The sequence below is a fragment of the Carassius auratus genome, chromosome 25 (assembly GCF_003368295.1).
Source record: "Carassius auratus strain Wakin chromosome 25, ASM336829v1, whole genome shotgun sequence".
NCBI classification, from domain to species: domain Eukaryota; kingdom Metazoa; phylum Chordata; class Actinopteri; order Cypriniformes; family Cyprinidae; genus Carassius; species Carassius auratus.
In genome coordinates this window covers 9,792,555-9,817,128 of record NC_039267.1, presented here as the reverse complement: position 1 = coordinate 9,817,128, position 24,574 = coordinate 9,792,555, and the positions used below count along the sequence as shown (strand labels likewise).

Sequence of the window (24,574 nt, the reverse complement as noted above, 5' to 3'; positions counted from 1 at the left end):
TGGAGGCAGGAGGGGGGACCTTTCGACCCCAGAACTGTAGTTCTCATTACCTCATGCTTTATCGATGCGGGTCCTGTCACCAGCAGTGTGTGTTACCACTACACATGATTATTCAGGAGAATTCAGGGGGAGATATCAAGTCACCTAAGGACACCCAATGCAGTCATGCCACAGGTATAAATGCCATTCAGCTCCTTGTGACACAATGAACTGAATTTATGTTAAGTGCCATCATGTGGCTATTTTTGGTCTTTCTCAAGGTTTATTGAGTGGTAAAATATTTTTTATGTTGGTTGATTTGAAAACAACCTTTGATATCCAAAATGAATGGGGACACATGTTAATAACTTCCACCTGAAATATCTGACAACAGGTCAAACATTCTACATTTTTAAAAGGAGGTATTATCATAAAATATTGGTTCTGAAACATTTTAAGATTTATAGTCATATTTTAGAAAATGAAATTTGTGAAATATTATTTTTATAGTGATTTTACTGTTGTTGTTTTTCCGATGTAGGACATCAAAATACAATGCCACAAGATTTGCTTTTTATTGAAAAAAAGTGTTAGATGCTTGGAAGACTGAAAGAATAGAATAGAATAGACAGGTCTGATATGTATTTTTACTAGTATTTATTGCTATAGTATACAGATAGAAAATAGTACAATATGCAAAGTATTAGAATAGAATAGATTCGAATAGAGACAGGTCTGGTGTTTCATTTTGCATTAATAGTTATGATACAGTAGTATAGACGTAAATGATATTCAGTGTGCAGTGTATTAGAATAGTCAGAATAGAATAGAGTAGAACATAATAGAATATAGACAGGTCTGGTGTGTATTTTTGTATTTACAGCTATGATAACAAATTATGTATAATGTTTAGTGAATTAGAATAGAATAGAATAGACAGGTCTAATAAGTATTTTTGTATTTACTGCTATGATACGTAGTGTACAGACTACAAAATATGTACAATGTGTAATGTATTAGAATAGAATAGAATAGAATAGAATAGAATAGAATAGAATAGAATAGAGACAGGTCTGGTGTGTAATTTTGTATTTATAGGTATGATACATACAATAGAAACAGAAATTATATTCAATGTGCAGTGTATTAGAATAGTCAGAAAACAATTGAACAGAACTCAATAGAATAGAATAGAATATAGACACATCTGGCATGTATTTTTTTTTGTATTTCATGCTATATGATAGGATAGAAAATATGTACAATGTATTAGAACTGAAAATAGAAATAGAAAATAATAGAGACAGGACTAGAGGGTAATTTTTGTATTTACAGCTATAATAAAAAATTATGTACAATGTTTAGTGTTTTAGAATAGAATAGAATAGAATAGAGACAGGTTGAGACATGTATTTTGTATTCTATGATACATAGTATAAAACCAGAGAAAATGTACTAAACCAACCAAACAGAAAGTAAATAACACAAAGGTGTGCTAATACACATATCATTTACAAAATAAACTATTAATAAATCATATAAAAAGCACAATAAATATTACAACATTGTAGCAAAAAATAAATAAATAAATTGTAAACGTATTTTAAAAAGGTTTTGGGAGGAACTAAATAAAAATATCTGTCTTTTCTTTTGCGAATAATCCTTGAACTTTGTGACCTTTTTCATCTAGTGACGCTGGTTGATTTAACCTTACGTAGCTTCAAAGAAACTGTTTAGTGCGCGGAAAGACATCATAACACGTTTCATGCAGGTTCACATGCGATATTCCCACTAGTCCGTAAAAAGAATGGCAGTAAAAATCATTTTAGTTGCTACTTGCTAACGCGATAGACCACGGAAGCCATTTCTAAGAAGAAAAGCTCTTTATGTGAGAAAGGGATCTCTCCAACAGTGAAAATACCATAGACAGTAAAAGGAAAATAGTAGCCTGACAAGCAGGGGCGGCGCCAGGGGGGGTCTTGGGGGGTCTCAAGACCCTGCCAAAAAATGCCTTGACCCCCCATTTGACCCCCCAGCCTCTTCCTGATTAAAAAAAATATATATATTCGGGATAAAGATCCAAAAATGTTTCTCTTCAAACTACGCAGAACAATAATAAATAATTATTTCGATATTTATTCATACACTGAAACGAGAACCGTTTCTGTCAGACGCGTCCGATTCGAGAACCGATGAGCTGATGATAACTGCGCATGCGTGATTCAGCGCGAAGCAGACTGACACAGAGCGCATCTGAACCGACCTGATTCTTTTGGTGGTTGATTCTGAACTGATTCTGTGCTAATGTTATAAGCGCGGGTAAACCAAAGGCTTGAATGAAGGGCAATCATCGCCAATGACGGCATTACATCGAGCGCAAAAGAACCGGTGAACCATTTTTTTTTCAACTGGTTTATTTGATCGAATTGTCCGAAAGAACCGGTTCACTTGAGCACCTGCTCCTTTGCCCCTTAAGTGCCCTTTTGTCAAAGCAAAATTTCAATTTTTTTTTGTAATAACATAAACATTTGTGAATGCCTGCCCACGGCCAATTATAATATTAGTACAATTTATTAATAATAATCTAGCCGTAAATAAAATGACCAGCATGATGACAGTTCACCTGACTACGACCTCATCCAACCGGGAAGATTCCTCATGCTGCACGCGCATTTTTTAATTGCTAGAGGATATTTTCAACATCGTGGCAGCTGGTAAGTGGTGTTTCATTCTCAGCGAAGTGATTTTGATGTTTATTTACTTATTATTATTTTACAAGAACGATGTGATGTGAGAACATGCAGATACGTTGTTTATATTGCTGTGTGTAGCCTGTAGTGTAGAAGTAACACAAGCGTGCTGTTTGAGGGAGAACAGTTTCACAGGCATCGAGGGGTTTGGTCTTTTTTATGTTATTTGAATAAACTTTTATTATATTACAGTAGGCTACTTATTTATTTTTAACACGTAAAAATAATTATCACAACACTGGTAAGGCTTATTCAGATTTTCTCATTCTCTGAATTATCATTATAGAAATAAAAACAATTCAGAAATGAATTAAAATATAATTATATTTTAAATGTGATGCAAATATTTTTTCTACAATAGCAACAGTGTTTACAACAGCAAGACCACTTTAGCCTGTAAACTCAATAATATCTATCTGGAAATAAATGTAAAAATATCAATGTCAATAAAAATGCATAATATACCTGACATGAAAGTGCAGTGTGCAGGATATGAATAACAAATGTAGCCTGTCATTTGTTTACATTGCAAAGGTGTTTTTGTTGTTTAGTAGCAGTAATATGCAGTTATTAGCCATGTCCACTGTATTTTTTTGTTGGTTTTCATGAGACCCCCCTTGAAAAGACCAGGACCCCCCATTGCCCCCCCAATCAAAATTGTCTGGAGCCGCCACTGCTGACAAGTCGAGTGACGCACAGAGCACTGAAGCTTATTCATGAATGGACTGAAGATATAAAGGTTACGTAGCTCTTCGTTGTCACAGTAACGGCGTGATTTATGAAATTAAAATGTTCAATACACACAACTGCGAGCAGAAATTGTCTTTACAAGTTGTTTGTTTTTAGAATGTATTTTACATTATAATTTCATTAGATACATGCTGTTCATAAATGCTCGAAAATGTCGACACGTACAGAGCATGCGCAGTCGGCAACACACTGAAGCGGTAATTGGCGGAAACATTGGAGTGTGTAATTTGTCAATGAGCAAAATAGGTAAGTACATGACAGTTTTCCTTTTGGTTTAGAGTCAGAACTCAAGAGTACATGACATACTTTTAAATGAAAAGCAGTTTGTTAGATATCTAGTCGCAAAGGATTAGCAGTTAAGCAAGCTGCTTTCTGTAACAGAAGTCGCTGAGTATCTGTGGAGAACGACGTCTCGATGAACTAAGTTTTAAACTGTAGATTTGATTTCAACTTTAGATACAGCGTTTCTCAACAAATGTATCCACAAGTCTGCTCTCCTCATTACTGTTACTGTTTTGCAGGACTTTTAAGGTCCTGTCTGAGAGAAAAAGTGACCAGCTAAATCAGGTAAGAGTTACACGAATTACACAAGAGTTGGAACATAGTTGAAAAAAATGATTCCACATTTGAGTTAAATGCATTTGTTTTCACATTGACAGTTTTACTTGGGGGAAGAAACAGGACAAATAGGAAATTTCACTCTGGCGAGGCATGTGAGTATACACGAAAAAAATATACTACACCAGTCAACAACTGAAATTAATGAAAACCTTTCCAAAAAAAAAAAAAAAGAAAGAAAGAAAAGTTGTCCTTAAATCAAAATGCTTTCTTGTCTTAGGAAAACTTTGATGAAATTTTTTGATCCACTTTAATAAATGTTAACTACTGTGTAACTGTAACTTATGACAGAGCCTTCAGATATTTCCCCATTATGTTACATTGATGGTTTGTTACACTGCAGCAGGCATATTAAACATGCATCTATATAGCGATAAATACTCATTATGTAAATATATATTTATACAGTTTTACATATGTGCATATCTGTACACTGCCGGCCCAAATAAATAATTTGAATTAATTTTAATGATTTTAAAATAACTCACTGAGGCTGCATTGATTTGATCAAAATACAGTTAAAATTTTATATTGTGAAATATGACTGCAATTTAATTTGAATAGTTTTCTATTAAAATATGTTTTCAAATATAATTTATTTGTTTGATGGCAAAACGTAATTTTCTCCATTGCTACTCCAGGCTCCAGTGTCACATGATCCTTCAGAAATCATTCTAATATGTTGATTTGGTGCTCCAGAAGCATTTAATATTATTACCAATATCATAAACAGTTTTGCTGCTCCTTACTTTTGTGGAATCCGTGATACACAACCATTCAAAAGTATGGGGTATGTAAGATTTAAAAAAAACTTTCTTGGCAAGAATTTATTTGATAATTCAGAAGTGAAAGTGAAGACATGCATAAGGTATAAATGATTTATTATTTCAAATAAATGCTGTTTTTTGGTACAACATTTTATTAAAGAGTCCTTAAAAAGCGATCAACATTTCCAGTAAAATATTAAGCTGCACAACTGTTTTCAACATCAGTAATAATAGGAATTGATAATATAATCAGTGTGCTTTGTTTTTACTCTTTGATTTTGTAAAGGAAATGGCTTCTCTCCCAACAATGAAGAACATTCCCAATGTTGAAAATGCCTTTAAAGCATCCAAGAAACACAAAAACAAGAAAAGGAAAAAGGATAAGGGCAAAAAGCATGTGCCTGACTTCTTGTTGCACGACGGCTGCCACGAGGCAGTGTTTACACAAATGCAAGAGACTAAGAAAAGAAAGAAGGCAAAGAAGAAAATCAAACCGAAGGAAGACTTTCAGCAACCTACATTAAATAAACAGTTCAAGCAACCTGAAGATACGCACCAAACTCAGCCCATCATCTGCATCTCCCCTGATCAGAAAACACCATATTCACCTGTGAAGGAGTGTAATAGAAGTGTGAAACGTAAAAAGAGAGTCGTTTTCAACTTGCCACCCGAGCAGAGCCAAGCTCCAAAGACAAATGATGAAGAATATGGAAAGAAGCAGCTGGTCAGTGAAAGCAGCTTGGAATCCAACACAGCTGAAGAAATGACCAGCCAAGACCTGTTTATTACACAGAAATCATTCTTGGATCCATATGTGGAGATCTCCAGCAGCTCAAGCTCCAGTACTAATGGGAAGGTGCCAGAGAACCTCTCATGTAGTTTAACTGCTGAAGCAACAACTCAAACCGAAAACTTCTTCACCTTCCCAGCTCTCTCCACTTCGCTCAAGTTTCAGAAGCAGCAGCAGAACACGTCCAAAAGCCTGGAGGAACCAGTAGACCTGAGCCTGCCAAACAGAACAAGACAAATGCACGGCCCAAAACAACCCACTGTAGATTGGGAGAAACCACCCATGCTGAAGATATCAGGCACATCGAGTGAAGACGGCGATACGGTGCCCAAGGCCAAAGGTGATCTGCTCCAGCTGAAGGTCATCCAGACCCGCTTGAATGAGTCTTTCTTTTTTAAGGTGAAGGGTGAAGATTCTCCGAAGCCCATGTGCCCTTTGATGAAGCTCACGGAAAGAGTTGAGAAAAGAACGAAGAAGTAAAATCAGACCAAGATGTTATACATTCACGAGGGGGGAAAAAGCAGAGAGTTCTGTAAACATAGCTTTGTTATTCTGCATTTTACATCATTTGCTTCAATGTTTATTCAGTATATGAATGTTCAGTTTGTTTACAAGCAAGCATTGTTCACAAAAGTTCCTACAGTTAAAACAGTCTCACCGTTGTACAGTTTTAATTGTGTCTAAACAGCTTGATTCCCATCCACTTCCAAAGGTGAAAGAAAACATAGACTGGAATTGTTACTGGCAGCAGCAGGCTGTAGAAACACACGCTGCTTGCGCTCGTACAGCCTTGAGGGAAATTTTCATCCACTGCTGCGGAGTAAAAAAGTCCAGACAAAGATATCAGTGGTACAAGAACAGTCACTGTAGACAGGGAGAAAAACATTGTGACAGAAAATGAAGAGTGAAGAATTAGCTTTATAAATTCAAGATTGAGTGGGTTTTTCAGTCGCTGCACTCTTATGGATCATTCTTGCATCTTGTGGGATCATCTTAGGAATACCATCAATGATGGGATATGCAATACCAGGCTGTTCGTTTATTAATTCATTGCTCCTTTCGTCGTACCTTGAAAAGATCAGAAGCAGATACATGTATTAATAATATTGATAACGATAACTGCACATCCCTTACAAAGATGTTTCATGTTAAACATATTTAATAATAGTTACTATAAACCACACTCAATGAATATGGGATCCAAAGCAGATTGTCTTTCAGATTTCTTTGTAATTCTGTAGCATTTTTGTTTCTCTGTTTTTTTAAAATAGCTTTTATAATTATAGTTTAATTGGTTTATACACATACAAATAGGCCATAAGCTTATTACATAGAATAAAACATTTTTAAAAAGTACCTATGATGACTATTGATAATCATAATCTGAAAAGCCCTTTCAAAAAAAATCTGTGAAAAGTTTATGAAAAATATTTACGATAAAAAAAAAAGTATTAAATTCCTACAAAACCATATCTTCATATAAAGCAGAATGCTTTGGAAAGTGTAATTCTGTAACATTTTGCCTCTTTTTTTTTTTTTTTATAAAGTAGTGTTAAAATTAGTATATTTTTTATGCAAAATTATAATAATATTTATGTTAATAGTAAACGCTTTTATTCATTTACAAAATAAGTCATAAATGATAAAAAAAAAAATACTAACTATGATGTTTGTCAGTAGTAGCTACACCAAGGTAAAAGATCGTAATGGAAATGTATCGACTGGTGTTTTATGACATCACCACTGCTATATAACTACTGTACGTCCCATCATAAGGCAATAATATAATGCATGATGAACAGTCATACCTCAGGGGTTTTTTGGACAGTGGACACAACAAGAAACTCTAGCAGAGACTCATCAAACGGCTGACTCTGACTCTGACCGTGCTTCACTGCAGCGCTGCGGATCTCTGAACGCTAAACACTCCAGTACAAGGTGTCCTCAATGCATGAGACATATCCGAAGACAGCAGAAGGGGTGAAAAACAAACAAACAACTAAACTAAACTTGTCTGACAGAGCCAACAGTAAACCGGAAGCGCCGAACTAGGCGCATTTGTAAACGTGTCCCCTGATCTTTTACATTCGTGAGATGGTTCCGGTGGCAAATTGTTCTATTTGAAAAGTAATGTCATTCATAACAAAAAAATATTCATATATCTGGGTTTACATGGTCAGCATAGTACAAAGAACACTCTGGAAGCAGACATTTAGAAATATGTAATTAATTTATGTGTTAGGACAGACATAATTAACAATAATCACATGTAGGCTATTATTACTAATTAATACTAACTATTGTTACTGATTAAAAAAATAAAAATAATAATTGGCTATTTCAGCTGGCAGCGACCCATTCATTCAAGACAATTGTCATATAATGTCATTGTTTTTATTCTGCATCACACGCATTTTATTATTTTTATTATTATTCATAGATATTGTATAAATAATTACTATTATTTTTATCTACATCGATAAGAAAGACAAACTAATGATATAAGAGTTTAGTAATATGTAAGCTAATAATCTGAAGAAGAACAAGGAAAAAAAGTGTAATAGTGGAATTATGTCACTACTAAATAAAATTAAGGGTTCACTACAGACTGCATTATATACTGTTTTATATCAAGAGAAATAAATAATTATAGAAATAACGTGTTGATTCCAAGGAATCATAGTGAGAGGAATGCATTTAAGCATTTGAAATAGATTTATTGGATAGAATTATGTCATTTTATGCCTCATTAAACATAATATCTCGAAAGCGGTGTGTGGAGCTCTTGCCTAAAGTATATTGTAAAATAGAAACCGAACTGGAGAAGCTGAAGAGATTATTGATGAACAGCAGATGTCGCCAGTGAACTGTGTGTTTTAAAAGAAACAACTAACCAAATATTGCAGGAAAAACCTTTACTTTGAAGCGCTTTTTGTGAAACAAGCTGAGACTTAAATTAAAGGCAGAAGCTGACAGTATTGATTTTGAGTGGCTCTCAGAAGCCTCATTCACACAAAAGACTCCAGCAAAAGTCAAGCATCTGACCAGCCTTCTTCTGTCCAGCGGTGGCTGGATCCTCCTCTTGATTTGAGAGCAGCTCTGGTTATTCATCCAGCTGGTTTCTCAAGACTTGTCCAGGGGTTTATCAGGGGTTTATTTCTTTGGGGTGTGCTGTTGTGGCAGTTCTCTTGTTCAAGTCAGGCAAGGTTAACTCTAATTTTATGGAGGAGACAGCATGGGCAATTCCATGTTTGTGTGTACTTCCACCAAAAACACAGAAAGGGACACATTCCCCTCAATATTCCCACACTGCCAAATTGAAAGCTGTTTTGAGTCAATATTTGCAGTGTTTTAAGCTGATGGAAGAGAAAAAGCTGGAAAGAAGCTCATGGGCACCAGAGAGCTCAGTTCACTGACCTGCCAAGCATGTCAAATGAAACAAACCCGCTCCAGGTCAAAGTCAGGACAGACGGCATTGTGGGTAGGTGCGCTCTTCATTGCACTGAACGAATCGATTGCCTCAGCCATGTGAAATCTGGATATACCCTCTTACTCTTTTGAAAATGTTTACTTCTGTGTCTGGGACCTAAGAGCTGATCACTGGAAAAACAAAAACAGAAAATGAATTTAAAATGAACTGAATTTAAAGCTGTGTGTTACTTGATTAAGAAATCAAATAAAATTGTGGGATATTCAAGGTTTGCTGTTCATTAATAATCCATTACATTTACCTTGTTTAATTTTCACAAGTTGGTTAACCGTAATTATTGCTGAAATAACATATTTCTTGTTAAACGTGTCTTCTATGTTTGAAAAATGTGTTGGATGCGTAAAAAGAGACAAACCTTAGGTTAGTTATGCAAATGTCTGTCTGAGCTTATAAGAGCTCTTGCCTTCGGCTGTGATTTTTATCTTCGTATTAAACTGGGCTAACATTGCACATCTCTACTGTGGTCTTTTCAACTAAAACAATTTGTTCTCTGTCAACTGATGGCAATTAGACAATTTTGCTATTGCCTTCTGTTGCCATTTCCAGCCAGCATCCTTCAGAAATGTTTTCTCAGTTGCTAGTGAATCCAGTTAATCAAGCTTGAACCTTTTTCTGCTCCATTATCTACCACAGCATGAACGCTGAGCAACATATGATTGTGTGAACTGTCATTATTTCCTTTTGTTTCAGTTTCCATTAATGCAGATGGTACCAACAGCGAAATATACAAACAAACAGCAATATGCTTCCTGAAATATCTGAGTGGGCCAGTGTGCACAAGATGGCACCGGGTAATTTCTTGCCCATGAAAAATAATTAAAAACCATACACTTTACGTCATTTAATGCAGCCGAATTCAAGGAGTACATTCTCTTTTCTAGTATTTGATATTGTGAAGATATGGAACTGACGGTTCAATAGAAAAATACCTTCATTTACATTAAGGATAAACATTTAAACATAAAACACAGGCCTATAATCAAACTCTAAACCCAGAGTTTTCAGCCTTCTGGTGAATTAAAACACTCATTTTTTCATGTCAATTTGTAGCTACAAAATGAACATTTGCTAAAGATCTAAGCTTTAGTATATAATTTAATAATTTTAGCTAATGTTCTTAATTATTGTTCTTAATTTTTTTGTTACTATAGTGTTTCAGAGAAAATTTAGCTTTTTATACTCTTTTAGAGGTTTCTATGATGGTCTATATGATCTAGCTTCTGCTAATAAAAAAAATAGTCCATTAAGATGAGGTAGGGCCTACTTATTAGTGTTATTTCATAGGCAAAAAGTCCATTGTTCATTGTCAATAGTGTAGAGATCCTGTTGAAAAAAACAGCATATGCTGGTTATGTATGTTTTGAAGCTGGGATGCTGGTTTGAGCTGGTTTAAGCTGGTCCCTTGCTGGTCTAAACTGGTTCTTTGCTTGTTTAAACTGGTCCCTTGCTGGTTTAAGCTGGTCCCTTGCTGGTTTAAACTGGTCCCTTGCTGGTTTAAACTGGTCCCTTGCTGGTTTAAGCTGGTTCTTTGCTGGTTTAAGCTGGTCCTTTGCTGGTTTAGGCTGGTCCTTTGCTGGTTTAAGATGGTCCTTTGCTGGTTTAAACTGGTCCTTTGCTGGTTTAAACTGGTCCTTTGCTGGTTTAAGCTGGTCCCTTGCTGGTTTAGGATGGTCCTTTGCTGGTTTAAGATGGTTCTTTGCTGGTTTAAGATGGTCCTTTGCTGGTTTAAACTGGTCCTTTGCTGGTTTAAGCTGGTCCCTTGCTGGTTTAAGCTGGTCCTTTGCTGGTTTACGATGGTTCTTTGCTGGTTTAAGATGGTCCTTTGCTGGTTTAAACTGGTCCTTTGCTGGTTTAAGCTGGTCCCTTGCTGGTTTAGGATGGTCCTTTGCTGGTTTAAGATGGTTCTTTGCTGGTTTAAGCTGGTCCTTTGCTGGTTTACGATGGTTCTTTGCTGGTTTAAGATGGTCCTTTGCTGGTTTAAACTGGTCCTTTGCTGGTTTAAGCTGGTCCCTTGCTGGTTTAACCTGGTCCTTTGCTGGTTTAAGCTGGTCCCTTGCTGGTCGTATGATGGTCCTAAACTGGTCCGACTAGCTAAGGACCAGCATAAACCAGAAAAGGACCAGCTTAAACCAGCACCCCAGCTTCAAAACATTCCTAACCAGCTGTTTTTTTTTCAACAGGGAACGCAAACAGATTTTTGTTGATCAATGCAGTGAATTTGCATGACCAACTTGAACCCATTGCAAGGTTTTAGAGGTTTCTATGATGGTCTATATGATCTAGCTTCTGCTAATAAAAAAAATAGTCCATTAAGATGAGGTAGGGCCTACTTATTAGTGTTATTTCATAGGCAAAAAGTCCATTGTTCATTGTCAATAGTGTAGAGATGTATAAAGCACAACTCACACGGAAATCAAATTCAACCCTGTTGAAAAAAAACAGCATATGCTGGTTATGTATGTTTTGAAGCTGGGATGCTGGTTTGAGCTGGTTTAAGCTGGTCCCTTGCTGGTCTAAACTGGTCCCTTGCTGGTTTAAGCTGGTCCTTTGCTGGTTTAAGCTGGTCCCTTGCTGGTCTAAACTGGTCCCTTGCTGGTTTAAGCTGGTTCTTTGCTGGTTTAAGCTGGTCCTTTGCTGGTTTAGGCTGGTCCTTTGCTGGTTTAAGATGGTCCTTTGCTGGTTTAAACTGGTCCTTTGCTGGTTTAAACTGGTCCTTTGCTGGTTTAAGCTGGTCCCTTGCTGGTTTAGGATGGTCCTTTGCTGGTTTAAGATGGTTCTTTGCTGGTTTAAGATGGTCCTTTGCTGGTTTAAACTGGTCCTTTGCTGGTTTAAGCTGGTCCCTTGCTGGTTTAAGCTGGTCCTTTGCTGGTTTACGATGGTTCTTTGCTGGTTTAAGATGGTCCTTTGCTGGTTTAAACTGGTCCTTTGCTGGTTTAAGCTGGTCCCTTGCTGGTTTAGGATGGTCCTTTGCTGGTTTAAGATGGTTCTTTGCTGGTTTAAGCTGGTCCTTTGCTGGTTTACGATGGTTCTTTGCTGGTTTAAGATGGTCCTTTGCTGGTTTAAACTGGTCCTTTGCTGGTTTAAGCTGGTCCCTTGCTGGTTTAGGATGGTCCTTTGCTGGTTTAAGCCAGTCCTTTGCTGGTTTAACCTGGTCCTTTGCTGGTTTAAGCTGGTCCCTTGCTGGTCGTATGATGGTCCTAAACTGGTCCGACTAGCTAAGGACCAGCTTAAACCAGCACCCCAGCTTCAAAACATTCCTAACCAGCTGTTTTTTTTTTCAACAGGGAACGCAAACAGATTTTTGTTGATCAATGCAGTGAATTTGCATGACCAACTTGAACCCATTGCGAAATCTCTTTTAGTAATCTTTCGCACTTACATCAAATTCCTAGTTGCACCTGCAGGACATTAGGTAGTGTGAGTAATGTTATTGGCAAAAAACAATCTCCTGTTCACTTTAATAGAGAATAACATTTTCTCCATGTCCAGTATTCTAATTACTTTGCTCCTTTTGCACAGTACTTTATGTAGAATAACTGTAGCAGATAGTGAAAGGTCCTTGGGAGAATAAAGTAATTTAATAAACTCATCGAGGGTTTGGCTTCTCAGCCTGTGGGATTATGAGGTTCAGAAGTGCTAACCAAACACTTTTCAGGCCTGATTACAAGCTCTCCAAATGCTCTGGGCTTCACACACTTCTCTCACTTAAAATAGAACTGAATTAAAAATGATCCAACAGATAACACAATGCTGGGTTACTATAGGACCTATCTATTGTTAGGTTATTTTAGCCCAGTGGATTGGGAAAGGAAGTTTTATTATTGCTATGTAAATAAATAAGGGCAAGGAGCTCATATAAAAAGTGCTTCCTGACAAAATATAATAATTTTGCCTCTCAGAAGGTCAGTCGGAAAAAGGAGTTTTATCATCTCAGGAGGCAAACTGTATATCTGACAGGTCTGAAGTGAAATAGAAGGAAGATGAGAAATTGTTTAATCGATACAAACTATTTCAAGGATGCAGGGATATTGGAGACTTCTTGACAAATGCACTTCTAAAACTCATTTAGCTTTCCCATTTCTGGGGATGTACTGTAGCTTTTCCAAAAGATTGTCAAGACATTTAGAGGTTTTGAATTGTTTAAATAGCATAAATAAAGAAACTCTCAGTGGTTTAAATATAACAAACAACAATCTCCAGTTCTGTCGTTGAGGTTTCAGCCTTGCCAATGTTTTTTCCCCTTTTTTTTTCTAGGAAACAGAAATGACAGAAAGGCTCATGAAACTGTTGTTCCTTGTTCAAGCAGCGTGTGTGTCTGTGTTTGAGAGATTTGGATAGCTCAGAGCTCTGTGAGGATGTCAAGTGTTGCTGACTTTGATTAAAATGATGGTTTTGTCCCACAAGAGATGGGAAGACCGAAAATACGAGATTTTCCCGAAAGCAGAAATGAATTTGACTGAACTGTGAATGTGGAGCTTTAATTTCCGTGAATGCGAGAACTCTTATGGCATGAATAGAAAAACTGTATGAATAGAGACTTCTGGAGCTCAAATTAAGATTTTATACCATAGCATTTGTTATTTTTAAACGTCCATCCTTTGAAGAAAGCTGTTTTAACCAGATGGTCCAATGCAAAATTCAAGAACAATGAGTTAAAAGTCTTTATTGTTTTAAGAAAGACTATTTATATTTATAAAATATTTTTTCCACATCAAATAATCACAAACATCATTCACAAACCTGAGGAAAAAAAACATTTTAAATTTGTGCTACACAGTAGCAAAACTACTAAATGCATAAATACACAAGAGCTAATCATACAGCAGAACATTTAAAGAGACAGTTCACTGAAAAAATGAAAAAGGTGAGTAAATAATGACAAAATGTTCATTTTTGGGTGAACTATCTATTAATTACTCACCCTCATGTCGTTCTAAACCCATAATACCTTCTCTACTCTTGTGAATGGCAACAGACCGACCCAGAAGAGCAGAAATTATGAACAATATGGTTGAAAAAGGACTATTTTATTAATGTCCTTACTACCTTTCTGGGCCTTGAACGTGGTAGTTCCCTTGCTGTCTACTGAGGGTCAGAAAGCTCTCGGATTTCATAAAAAATATCTCAATTTGTGTTTAGAAGATGAACAAAGGTCTTACTTGTTTGGAACGACATGAGGGTCAGGTCAGTAATTAATGACAGGATTTTCATTTTTGTGTGAAATATCCCTTTAAGCATCATTGTCTCTAGTCTAAACCATCTGTTCTGGTCAAAATTAAATGTTTGACACTTGCTCCATGTTGGCTTTGAGGTCCGACACAAGACAATAAAGATGTTTACAGTGTTAAAAACAGAGAACAGCAGCCTTCCCTCGACACAACAGTGTGTGAAGGGACACTGTATCTCAGTCCAGTACATATCCACAGATGCGTCCCATTAGACACTAGGCTTATAGAACTTTCCCAAGCAGTATGTTGGTAATTGTCCATTTCTGGCTGCTGCACTGTTGAAGGGCCAGCTGATATCCATGATCCACATCCGCACTTTCAACCAACTCCAAACAACGCTTCGACTTCCTATTCTGAATGGAGCCTCCCTGCAAGACACAATACACATCCAAATGAGTGAACAATGACATTAAATTGGTCCAGGATCATGAAGGATGTTGATTTGTATTACACTTTTTACAAAAAGAGGTAATATAATCCCTTTAATTCGAAAAACATGGAGCAGACATATCCTTTCTAATGCCGGATCCGAGCGGCACTAAGTGAGAAATCAAAGCGACACTTGCACCTCGAGAAACATATTTCTTTCAGTCAGTAAATAGAGTATGAAATACACCACCAAAGCCAGAAGCCTTTCCGAACAATGTCAAAAGGGAAGTGATGTTCTTGAAGTGGTAGCTTCTGAAGAAGAGCCTGAGGGATTGAGAGTCTTACAGTGTTGAAGGAGGCTCCGGTGACATGAAAGAGGAGGCCGCGGGCGAAGAGTCGCTCTCATCCAATCATCTGCCACTGTATGAAATCCAAGGTGTATGAAATGCCAAATGTCTCGCTACACAGGCTAAATCACATTATTGAAGATGCACAGTTGGAATATTTGTATTACTTTTATGGCATTTGTCATTTCCATGGCTGCAACATTGGCATTTGAAAACAAAATGTTTTACACTGTGCTAAGTGTGAAACTACATTATTGGATAGAATACCTTCATATGGTGGTTAGTGGTGGCAATTTAGGACAATATAGATGGTAGAGTAGCACATAGTGTGTAGTGCATTATTCAGAACTCAACTTTACACTTGAACAAAACTCTTACCCCATGTCTTAAACTTACACCAGTGACCAAGATCTTTTTTTATTTATTTAAAGTTGCGCTTTAAATAAAACAGGAAGAATTCGTTGTGCACAAGCCTGTTGCAGATATAATTTTCTATAGCAGTGACCTTCAGTTGTCTGAGTATTGTTTAAATGGTTGTGTGGTTGCTTAACATGTTCAACTCACACAAATTATACTCAAGTATTAAATAACCATTAAGATGACAACTGTAGATACAGTATAAAATAGGAGCAGTGATATTAATTATAAAATATATTTTTTACTCTTTTCAATTTTATAATGTATAAAATTAAAATGTGTGTTATACTGAATACAGTAGGTATTCACAATATAAATGGGCATGTATCTAAATGAAGAGTTAATTTGCAAAAACAGATAACTCTCAGTTTTCAAAAATCATGTTTTTTCAATGTGTATTCTAATTAATCTCAGTCACACTGCAGTTGGGTTATTTTAAGTAAAAAAAATACAGCTAATTAACACAATAAAACATGAGACCATATATATATAGTTGTATATAGTATATAAGGAGTTATCAGTTTATGCTAATAAACTCTTCTTCAAATATTAATTTGCAATACATGCTTCTGAATTTGGAGACAAAAGCACCTCTCAGTCAATTATACCTTGAATTATAAACACAATTATGCTATTTTCTTGAAGTCCCACTGAGATTTAAAATAAATATTTAAATATTTTAACACCACATTTCAATAACACTTTAGTATAGGGTCCAATTCACACTAATAAGTAGTTGCTTATTAGCATGTCTATTATTAACGTATTGGCTGTTTATTAGTGCTTATAAAGTACATATGATGCATAACATCCATAATCCTACCCAATACCCTAAACTTAACAACTACCTTATAAACTATTAATAAGCAGCAAATAAGGAGTTAATTGAGGCAAAAGTCATAGTTAATGGTTAGTTAATAGTGAGAATTGGACCCTAAAATAAAGTGTGACCCACATTTCATTTAGCCCTGTTTGGGAAACGCTGTACTAATACAGTTTACTTTAAGGTCCAAATCTCGCTATTAACAAATCGGATGTATTAACAAACTATGTATTTTCCCTCATTAAACTCCTAATTTGCTGCTTATTATTAATTAGTAAGGTAGTTGTTAAGTTTAGGTATTGGGTAGGATTAGGGATGTAGAATACTGTAATTCAGAATATGTACTTTATAACCACTAATAAACAGCCAATATGTTAATAATACATTACATTTACCTTTAGTCATTTTGCAGATGCTTTTATCCAAAGCGACTTACAGCTGGGGGATACATAAAGTGATTCTTCTTAAAGAGGCAAACAGACACAGCAAGTGCTACAAGCTAGAATATTAATACGCATGTTAATAAGCAACTAGTTAATAGAGAGAATTGGTACCTTTACTAAAGATTTACTATTATGTTTTATACATTTGGTGGTGTTGATAAAGATGTCATTTCTCTTTTTATAACAATTCAAAAGTAGTGCTGTCAAACAATTAGTTCCAAAATACATTTTATTTGCATAATATATGTGTGTGTACTGTGTTTATTTATTATGTATCTATAACTACGTGCACTTATAGTATATATTTTGAAAATACATTTATAGTCATAGAATTTATATAATATATAAATATAATTAATATATAAACAACATATTTTTCTGAAATATATACATGCATGTGAGTGTGTGTGTGTGTATGTGTGTGTGTGTATATATATATATATATATATATATATATATATACACACACACACATACATACACACACACGCACACACACATACACACACAAACACACACACACACACACACACAATACACACACACAAACAGCATACACACATATATTATGTAAACAAAAACTGTTTAGGATGTGATTAATCGCAATTAATCATTTGACAGCACTAGTCTAAAAGTAATCTAAATGTAATCAGAATATATTACCTAAAATGACTACAATTTTCATTATGTAATTTGTAATCAGTAACAGATTAGAATTTAAATTATTTGTTTCTCTCTCACTCTATATTTCAATTTTGTGAAATAGAATTGTAGTAGTATGACTCCATGCAATTTTTCGTGATCATATACATTATAAACAAGGTATTATTAAGACCCCATTCATTATAAAATAATTTGGCAAGCATCGTTGAACAGGTGTCACCTAGAGGAACACAGCATCTGCTTCAATTATGTTTTTGTTCCAAATCAGCCTCCCTAAAATAATGTCAGAGCCAAACACACTAAAGGACGAAATAACATGTGTCATGTATGCTTAACGGCGCATTTATTCACGACCTGTCAAGCGGTATCCTGGTAACAGACTGAAAAGCAGACAATGTGAGTCAATAAAAACATAATTAAAGCCATTTCTGATGCTCTCCTGTGTGTCAAGAGCCAGATCACTCTTTCACTGGCTTTGTCATCAATTATTCATCGCACCTAAAAGGCCACAATGGATTCGGCCCACCCGATTCCATTTTAAATAACCTGAAGAAAAAAGGTGTCTGTCTTTATCCCTCTGAGCTCGTGTGAGACATTAAAGCATGTCCCGAGGGTTTGTGTGAGAATTGATATCGTTCCTACTCTTACACTTTTCCTGTAAGCGCATGTTTGTTCATCTACTGCGACATCTCTCCCAAGGGGGCAGCATTACCCTTTCCTAATAACCCCATTCTGACATTTCCAGCACACTTCAGCTAAACCTTTTAGACGACACAGCCTGCTGTGACATATATTAATTCACCTGACTTTTAATAGAGAAGCATATATTACGTGCGGATGAAATCAAGATGTCTGCTACGATCCAGAACGGTGCTTGAATTGAATTAAGAGAGCTTTATAACACACACACACACACACACACACACATACACCTCTGAATTATTAATGCTCGATATCCAGAAAGTGTCCACTGCAGTCACACAGCCGGAGGGCTAACAGATGCTGCAAATTGACAGAAAATTTTAAGGGAAAGTTTTGAACTAGTATTTCAATGATACCAAAACTTATTTAAAAAAATGGAACGATTTTGACAATGGCTTTAAATGAGCTGTGCAGTAAAAGATGTCTGTGTGTAATGAGGATTGTGTAGAATGCAATGAAGCTCTTTATGGCCAGGGTTGTTAAAGCTTATTATAACTACAACTAAAACCATAAAAAACTGACCAGTTAGCAAAAACTGACCACTGCAATACTCGACTTATTTAGATGTAGGGCACCAAAACCAGGATAAAAAAATGTTTTGAGCGTACAATTGATTGTTTCTCATGAAAGTATACCTGAGTAAAGAGCCAGGAGAGCTTCATGTGCTTGTTGCTGGCGTAGCTGCATTCTAGCAGTCGCGGCCGGCCGTTCACATCCACCAGGCACTTGTTATCATCGTCGTCGATGGTCGGACTCAAGCCTCCGACGTGCAGCTGCTGAGAGCTTGTGTAGTACACATTCTAAACCAACAGAAGAGACAAGCATGCTTAAATGATGCATTCATATCCATGTAACTAGACTACATTTTGGACACAAGAAATGTTTCTCGAGCAGCAAATCAGCAGAATAGAATGATTTCTGAAGAACCGTGTGACACTGATGACTGGAGCAATGATGCTGGAAATTCAGCTTTGCATCACATGAATAAATTACATTTTACAATATATTCAAATAGAAAACAATTATTTTAAATATTAATAATATTTCACAATATTACTGTATTTTTGATGCAATAACTACAGCTTTAGTGAGCATAAGAATCAATTTCAATATTTTGTCCCATTAAAATGTATTAAATACATTTTCTAAAGAAAAGCATGTTTTGTTAAGAAACTATTACATGAACACTTATATGTTGAACATTGCAATAAAAAAATATAAATAATTATTTGTAAAAATAAAAATACTTCTATTGAAATTCTAACTAAATGACTTTTATTCACATGAACTTTAGTTTGTTGGCATGAGGCAAAAGAACGAAGTCTCTGATATTCAATATTTGCTTTGAATCACTAATGCACATTTTGTTGGACCAAGTCCTAAATCAATAGCCCTCATACTTTAATCGCTCGCCTTACTGAAAAACAAGCACTTTCAGAAAGAATTCATTTCATGCAATATGCCCGCTTTTTTTTTTTTTCAGGGTCTGGATGGATTGATATTTCACTTCAAAAGCCTGAGCCTGGAGAGGTGCTAACAGTATTATTGATTAGATAGCTCATGCAGCGCATCACAAAAAGGCATACTTCTCTCAAATACATAGATTCAATTGGTTGTATACCGTCTAGAGCAATTTTAGCAATGGAACAATTGTGTTACAATCAGTTCTGTAACATCTGATACAGAGCTAGGCATACTCCTCTTCTCCTCTCTGGTATCGTTTGGGAGCTACCATGCTTAGACGGTTTTTGTTTGTCAAGAATAAGTATATCTAAGATTACCTCGGTACACCTGAGCCTACAGTAAAATCATATCAAATCGTTTGACTTTGGAACGGCACCAATGCAAAACTGCTCAAACTTTTGTGAGGCACCTTGAAATGAAAATCTCTGCAAACACAAAGACTGAAGAGCCAGCGAGTGCATCTCCACAGACACATAAAACAACTGATCATTCATTCACAACGGAAACAATACATGTCCTTCGGGACCCTTTGATGAGCACTGGAACTGTGACGGGAAGGGATGGAGGGCTAAAATGGGACGGGGAATAATAATAATAGTGAAGAAAAACAAGGACTGAACTTGCTAGGGATTCATTTAACACTGCTTGAGGAAAAGCTTGCTTCTTAAGAGATTTATGGCTGTTGTATGGGAACAATTGTTCCTTTTGCCCAATGAATGGGAGATACGCACTGAAAGAGAGAGGGAACGTGATATGCTTCATTTCCAACATGCTCAAATCCCCGAGCAACTGCCACGGTGTTAATACGCTTAGCTGAGGTATTGTCTAACGGCCCATTAAAGATAAAACTAATCCAGAGACGGCTCACATCCTATCAGAATGATTCAAGTCAGTTTAAGTGTGCAAATAGACATGAGATGCACTGTAAATTGTGCAACAATTGTCTGGCTGGTAGAGAACTTAAATGTATATCTATATTTGCACACACACACACAGAGAAAGTGTGTGAGACAGAGAGAGAGAGAACATTTACATTAAATCCATCATTTCTTGAAAAAGCTTATCCCCTATAGGATTGCAGGAGTTATATCAAAAAATATATAATTATTATTCTAATAAAAAGTAAAAATTGTGCATTTCATATATATATACAGTACAGACCAAAAGTTTGGAAACATTACTATTTTTTATGTTTTTGAAAGAAGTTTCTTCTGTTCATCAAGCCTGCATTTATTTGATCAAAAATACAGAAAAAAATTATTATTGTGAAATATTATTACAACTTAAAATAATAGTTTTCTATTTGAATATACTTTTTAAAAAAAATGTATTCCTGTGATGCAAAGCTGAATTGTCAGCATCATTACTGCAGCCTTCAGTGTCACATGTAACATCCAGTCGATCACATGATCATTTAGAAATCATTCTCATATTCTGATTTATTATGACTGTCGGAAACAGATCTGCTGTCTAATAGATTTGATGAAGAAAAGAAAATTTAACACATCCTTGCTGAATAGAAGTATTGATTTTATTTAACAAAAAAGAAAGAAAAAAAATTACTGACCCCAAATTACTGACCAGTACTGTATATTGTTATTACAAAATATTTATATTTTAAAAACATAGCTTTTTTTTTTTTTTTTTTACTTTTTATTCAGCAAAGTATCCTAAAAAAGTATCACATGTTCTGAAAAAATATTAAGCAGCATAACTGTTTCCAACTTTGATAATGAATCATCATATAAGAATGATTTCTAAAGGATCATGTGATAATGATCCTAAAAATTCAGCTTTGCATCACAGAAATAAATTACAATCTAAAGTAATTAATTATTTTAAGTTGTAATAATATTTCACATGTATAAAATTTATAGAATATTATATAAAAATATATAATTATTATATATAAAACATTATTTTATATATAATGTATATATAAAATAACACTATATGTAATATATATATATATATAACACTATATGTAATACTAAACACATAGTAGTATTAGTGTTAAAATAAATATAAAATATTTTTTGCATATATTAAAATATAAAAATAAATACATCTAAATAAATAAACAAATATATATATATATATATATATATATATATATATATATATATATATATATATATATATATATAAAATTAATATCTTAGAACACTTATACCTATCCATATGTAGGAATGTGGGAATTATAGGAATTATATAAAATATATTATTTATTACTATTATTATTATTAATAATAATAAATAAAATATTATTTGCAAAATAAATAGTTTTGAATCACATTTTATTATTTTGTATTTTATATATATATATATATATATATATATATCAGGTAATATCTAATAGGAATAAAAAAGCAACAATAATAACAAGTTCAAGACATGGAGCCTCTAAAATTCCCTATAACTAGCAGTGGTGTATTTCTGATTTCCTCAACAGATTCTAGAAAGTTTCGAATCAGCAAGAATAGAAAGTGAAAACACTATACTGCATTGCTTGGCACCATTGTGTCGTTTCCAATAAGAGAGCTGGAAGCGCACACGGATATGAATTCAGCAGGTGTAAGAGACCCAGCTAAGTAGTTAAAATCATGCTGACAGTGCTCTTCTCTGTCTTTCCCTCCCTCTCGCTCGCTCTCATTTATATATCTCTGTCACATATTCACATTCTACAATTCGACCACATCTAAATGATGCCCCTGTGGTGGTGAAACAACCCTCCCTGGTTGCGTTCTAAGTCATTGCTCTTTATTGAGATTCATTATAGTGACTACAGCCATGGAATCTGTCTAAATCCCAAATTCCCTGGAGAGTCTATGCTTTATGGAGAAAGCTCCCTATTTTTACGGTATTTTTGCAGGGTATCGTTTGTCGTGGAACCTGGTTGTGTAATACACTCTGAATAAGACAAATAAAAAACAGACTGGATTGCCTAAAGTAGCCCAACTGTTCAAAAATTAATATTTCGAGCCTGAGCACAAAATAATGAAGATGTTTTATGCAATACAATGACTGTTTTATGGGGTGGAGAAATTGACAGTTTATCACTGTGAAATGCTGAGATCAATTGTGACGGGAAGATGGGAAAGAGCAAGCCAAGTGCATACAAGCCAAATCTTCATAAAAGAGAAATCTTCATACAGGAAGAAATGTCTTTTAACTCACATTTCCACCATGAATTAAACAACTGTAGTGTGCAGAGCCTTTGTACAGAAGATAGGAATAAGGATGAATGATATAGCTATAAAAAATTCAATGTTTATATTTTTCAGACTTTTGATATCTCAGCACTTGTGTATTTGCTCTGAAATGGTTTGTTTATTTTTTCATCCAAACAGCCATAGTTGCCGAACAAATTGCTGAATGAAACTTTTAATAATAAAAGTTTTAGATACAAAAGCTAAAATACAGTTACCGTTTGAACTGATTTACATAAATGGACCACAGTTTTTTTAAAATAAGCTTTTAATAAAAAAAAAAAAAAAGATTCTCCTACTTCTTTTACTACATGAACTAAGGGAAGAATCATAATAAAGTGATTATTTCAGTTGTAATTAACACTTCTGTCTAGTGACAAACATATTATGCTTCAGATTAATTAATCTTTTTGGTTCAGAATTATAATTGATTCATTGGAATGGACAGTTTTAAGTGATTCGCATAAATGAGTCGAAGTAATCAAGTTAAATCTTTTCAAAAAAGGTTTAAATTAGAGACACAATTAAAAGCATTCTCATATTTGTTAGGTGAATGTATCAATCAATGTATACAGTGAATGTTTAAGCTGTAGCTTAGCGGTTAGCATAAATGTACTAGAATCTAAAACATTTAGCCATGTGCTCAAACAGGTGCAAATAAACTTTTTTCTCAACCCGTTCCAACTGTTTCTACCCGGTATTTTCTGTTCTTGACATCTAGGCCAAAAATAAGTTCTTAAAATGTTCCATTTCACATACTGTACAGATATAGTGAGAAACATGGAAATACTCTGAAATTAGAAACATAATATATTATTATTATTGAGTTTACAGCGTATGGTGGTTTTGGAGTTGCAGAAAAAAAATATTTTTGTCTTACTTAAAATACATTTTAAACCTCATGTTGATGTTTCTAGATTTAAATCTAGATTTAAATTCAGAGTGACAGTATCGATAGTCTATGCATGCATGACCTGACATTTTATTCGTATCCAAAATGAGGAGATGCTTCATTCATACTCGAAGCCTGAGGGCGCTCTCGCACATAAAGTTCAAAACAGACTCATAGAAGTATTAACCTATGGTGTGCAGGAAATGCCTAATATGGACAAAAGTATTCTGAAGCTGAGCTGAATAAAAAGCAGAAATGCTTTAACTGATGAAACATGAAGACAATAAACACACAATAGCAAAAATACATGGTTTATGTGTTTTCAAGTTATCTCCAGGTAATAAATAATCAGACTAAACTAGGCCTATATGAATAATCGAGTACTGATTGATATATCATCTAGTATAGAAACTATAAAGTATATTTCCTGCCTTATTCTGTGATAAAGATGGGAAAACGGTGTTCGTAGTAGCCTTTTTAAACAAGTTAAAAAATTATCATTAGGAAAATACTGAACAAAACTATTATAGCCCCTTGCTGCAGCTAACGTTACACACAGCAATATAAACAACAGCTGTGCATGCTCTCTTCAATTCGTTCTTGTATAATAATAAATTAATAATATTAGTATACCTGTAAATGCACACCGCTCCACTGAGAATACATTGTTGAAGGCATCTAACAGTGCACTAAATTAATAACGTGAAGGATCGTCCCAGATGAGATCGTCAGGTGAAAGGTCATCATGTGAATCATTTCTTTTACAGCTAAATTATTATTCAGTATCTTTCTAATAGTTGGATTGGACAGGCTTTCACAAAAGGGAGTTTAATTACAAAAAAAAGATTGCCTTGACAAAAGGGCACTTTGGGC

General features: G+C 34.9%; 2 protein-coding genes and 1 pseudogene across 3 annotated transcripts; 1 reads left to right on the top strand and 2 right to left on the bottom strand.

Moving 5' to 3' along the window:
• Positions 1-3,461: 3,461 nt before the first annotated feature.
• On the top strand, positions 3,462-6,178 carry LOC113043205 (uncharacterized). Of its 2 annotated transcripts, XM_026202431.1 has the most exons (4): positions 3,463-3,725; positions 4,001-4,046; positions 4,139-4,192; positions 5,151-6,178. In XM_026202431.1, exon 4 carries the CDS (start codon positions 5,154-5,156, stop codon positions 6,132-6,134), a length of 981 nt encoding a protein of 326 aa, XP_026058216.1. In that variant the 5' UTR covers positions 3,463-3,725; positions 4,001-4,046; positions 4,139-4,192; positions 5,151-5,153; the 3' UTR covers positions 6,135-6,178. The 2 variants fall into 2 exon arrangements, with proteins under 2 accessions (XP_026058217.1, XP_026058216.1); XM_026202432.1 differs by lacking the exon at positions 4,139-4,192 and having other exon boundaries at positions 3,462-3,725.
• Positions 6,179-6,225: 47 nt separating this feature from the next.
• LOC113043206 (phosphatidylinositol N-acetylglucosaminyltransferase subunit Y) lies at positions 6,226-7,866 on the bottom strand. The gene is made up of 2 exons (XM_026202433.1): positions 7,463-7,866; positions 6,226-6,722 (listed from the first exon to the last, which is right to left on the bottom strand). Exon 2 carries the CDS (start codon positions 6,538-6,540, stop codon positions 6,325-6,327), a length of 216 nt encoding a protein of 71 aa, XP_026058218.1. The 5' UTR covers positions 6,541-6,722; positions 7,463-7,866; the 3' UTR covers positions 6,226-6,324.
• Positions 7,867-13,791: 5,925 nt separating this feature from the next.
• The window catches only part of LOC113043204 (polypeptide N-acetylgalactosaminyltransferase 18-like), a 50,773-nt pseudogene continuing 39,990 nt past the window's right edge, over positions 13,792-24,574 (bottom strand).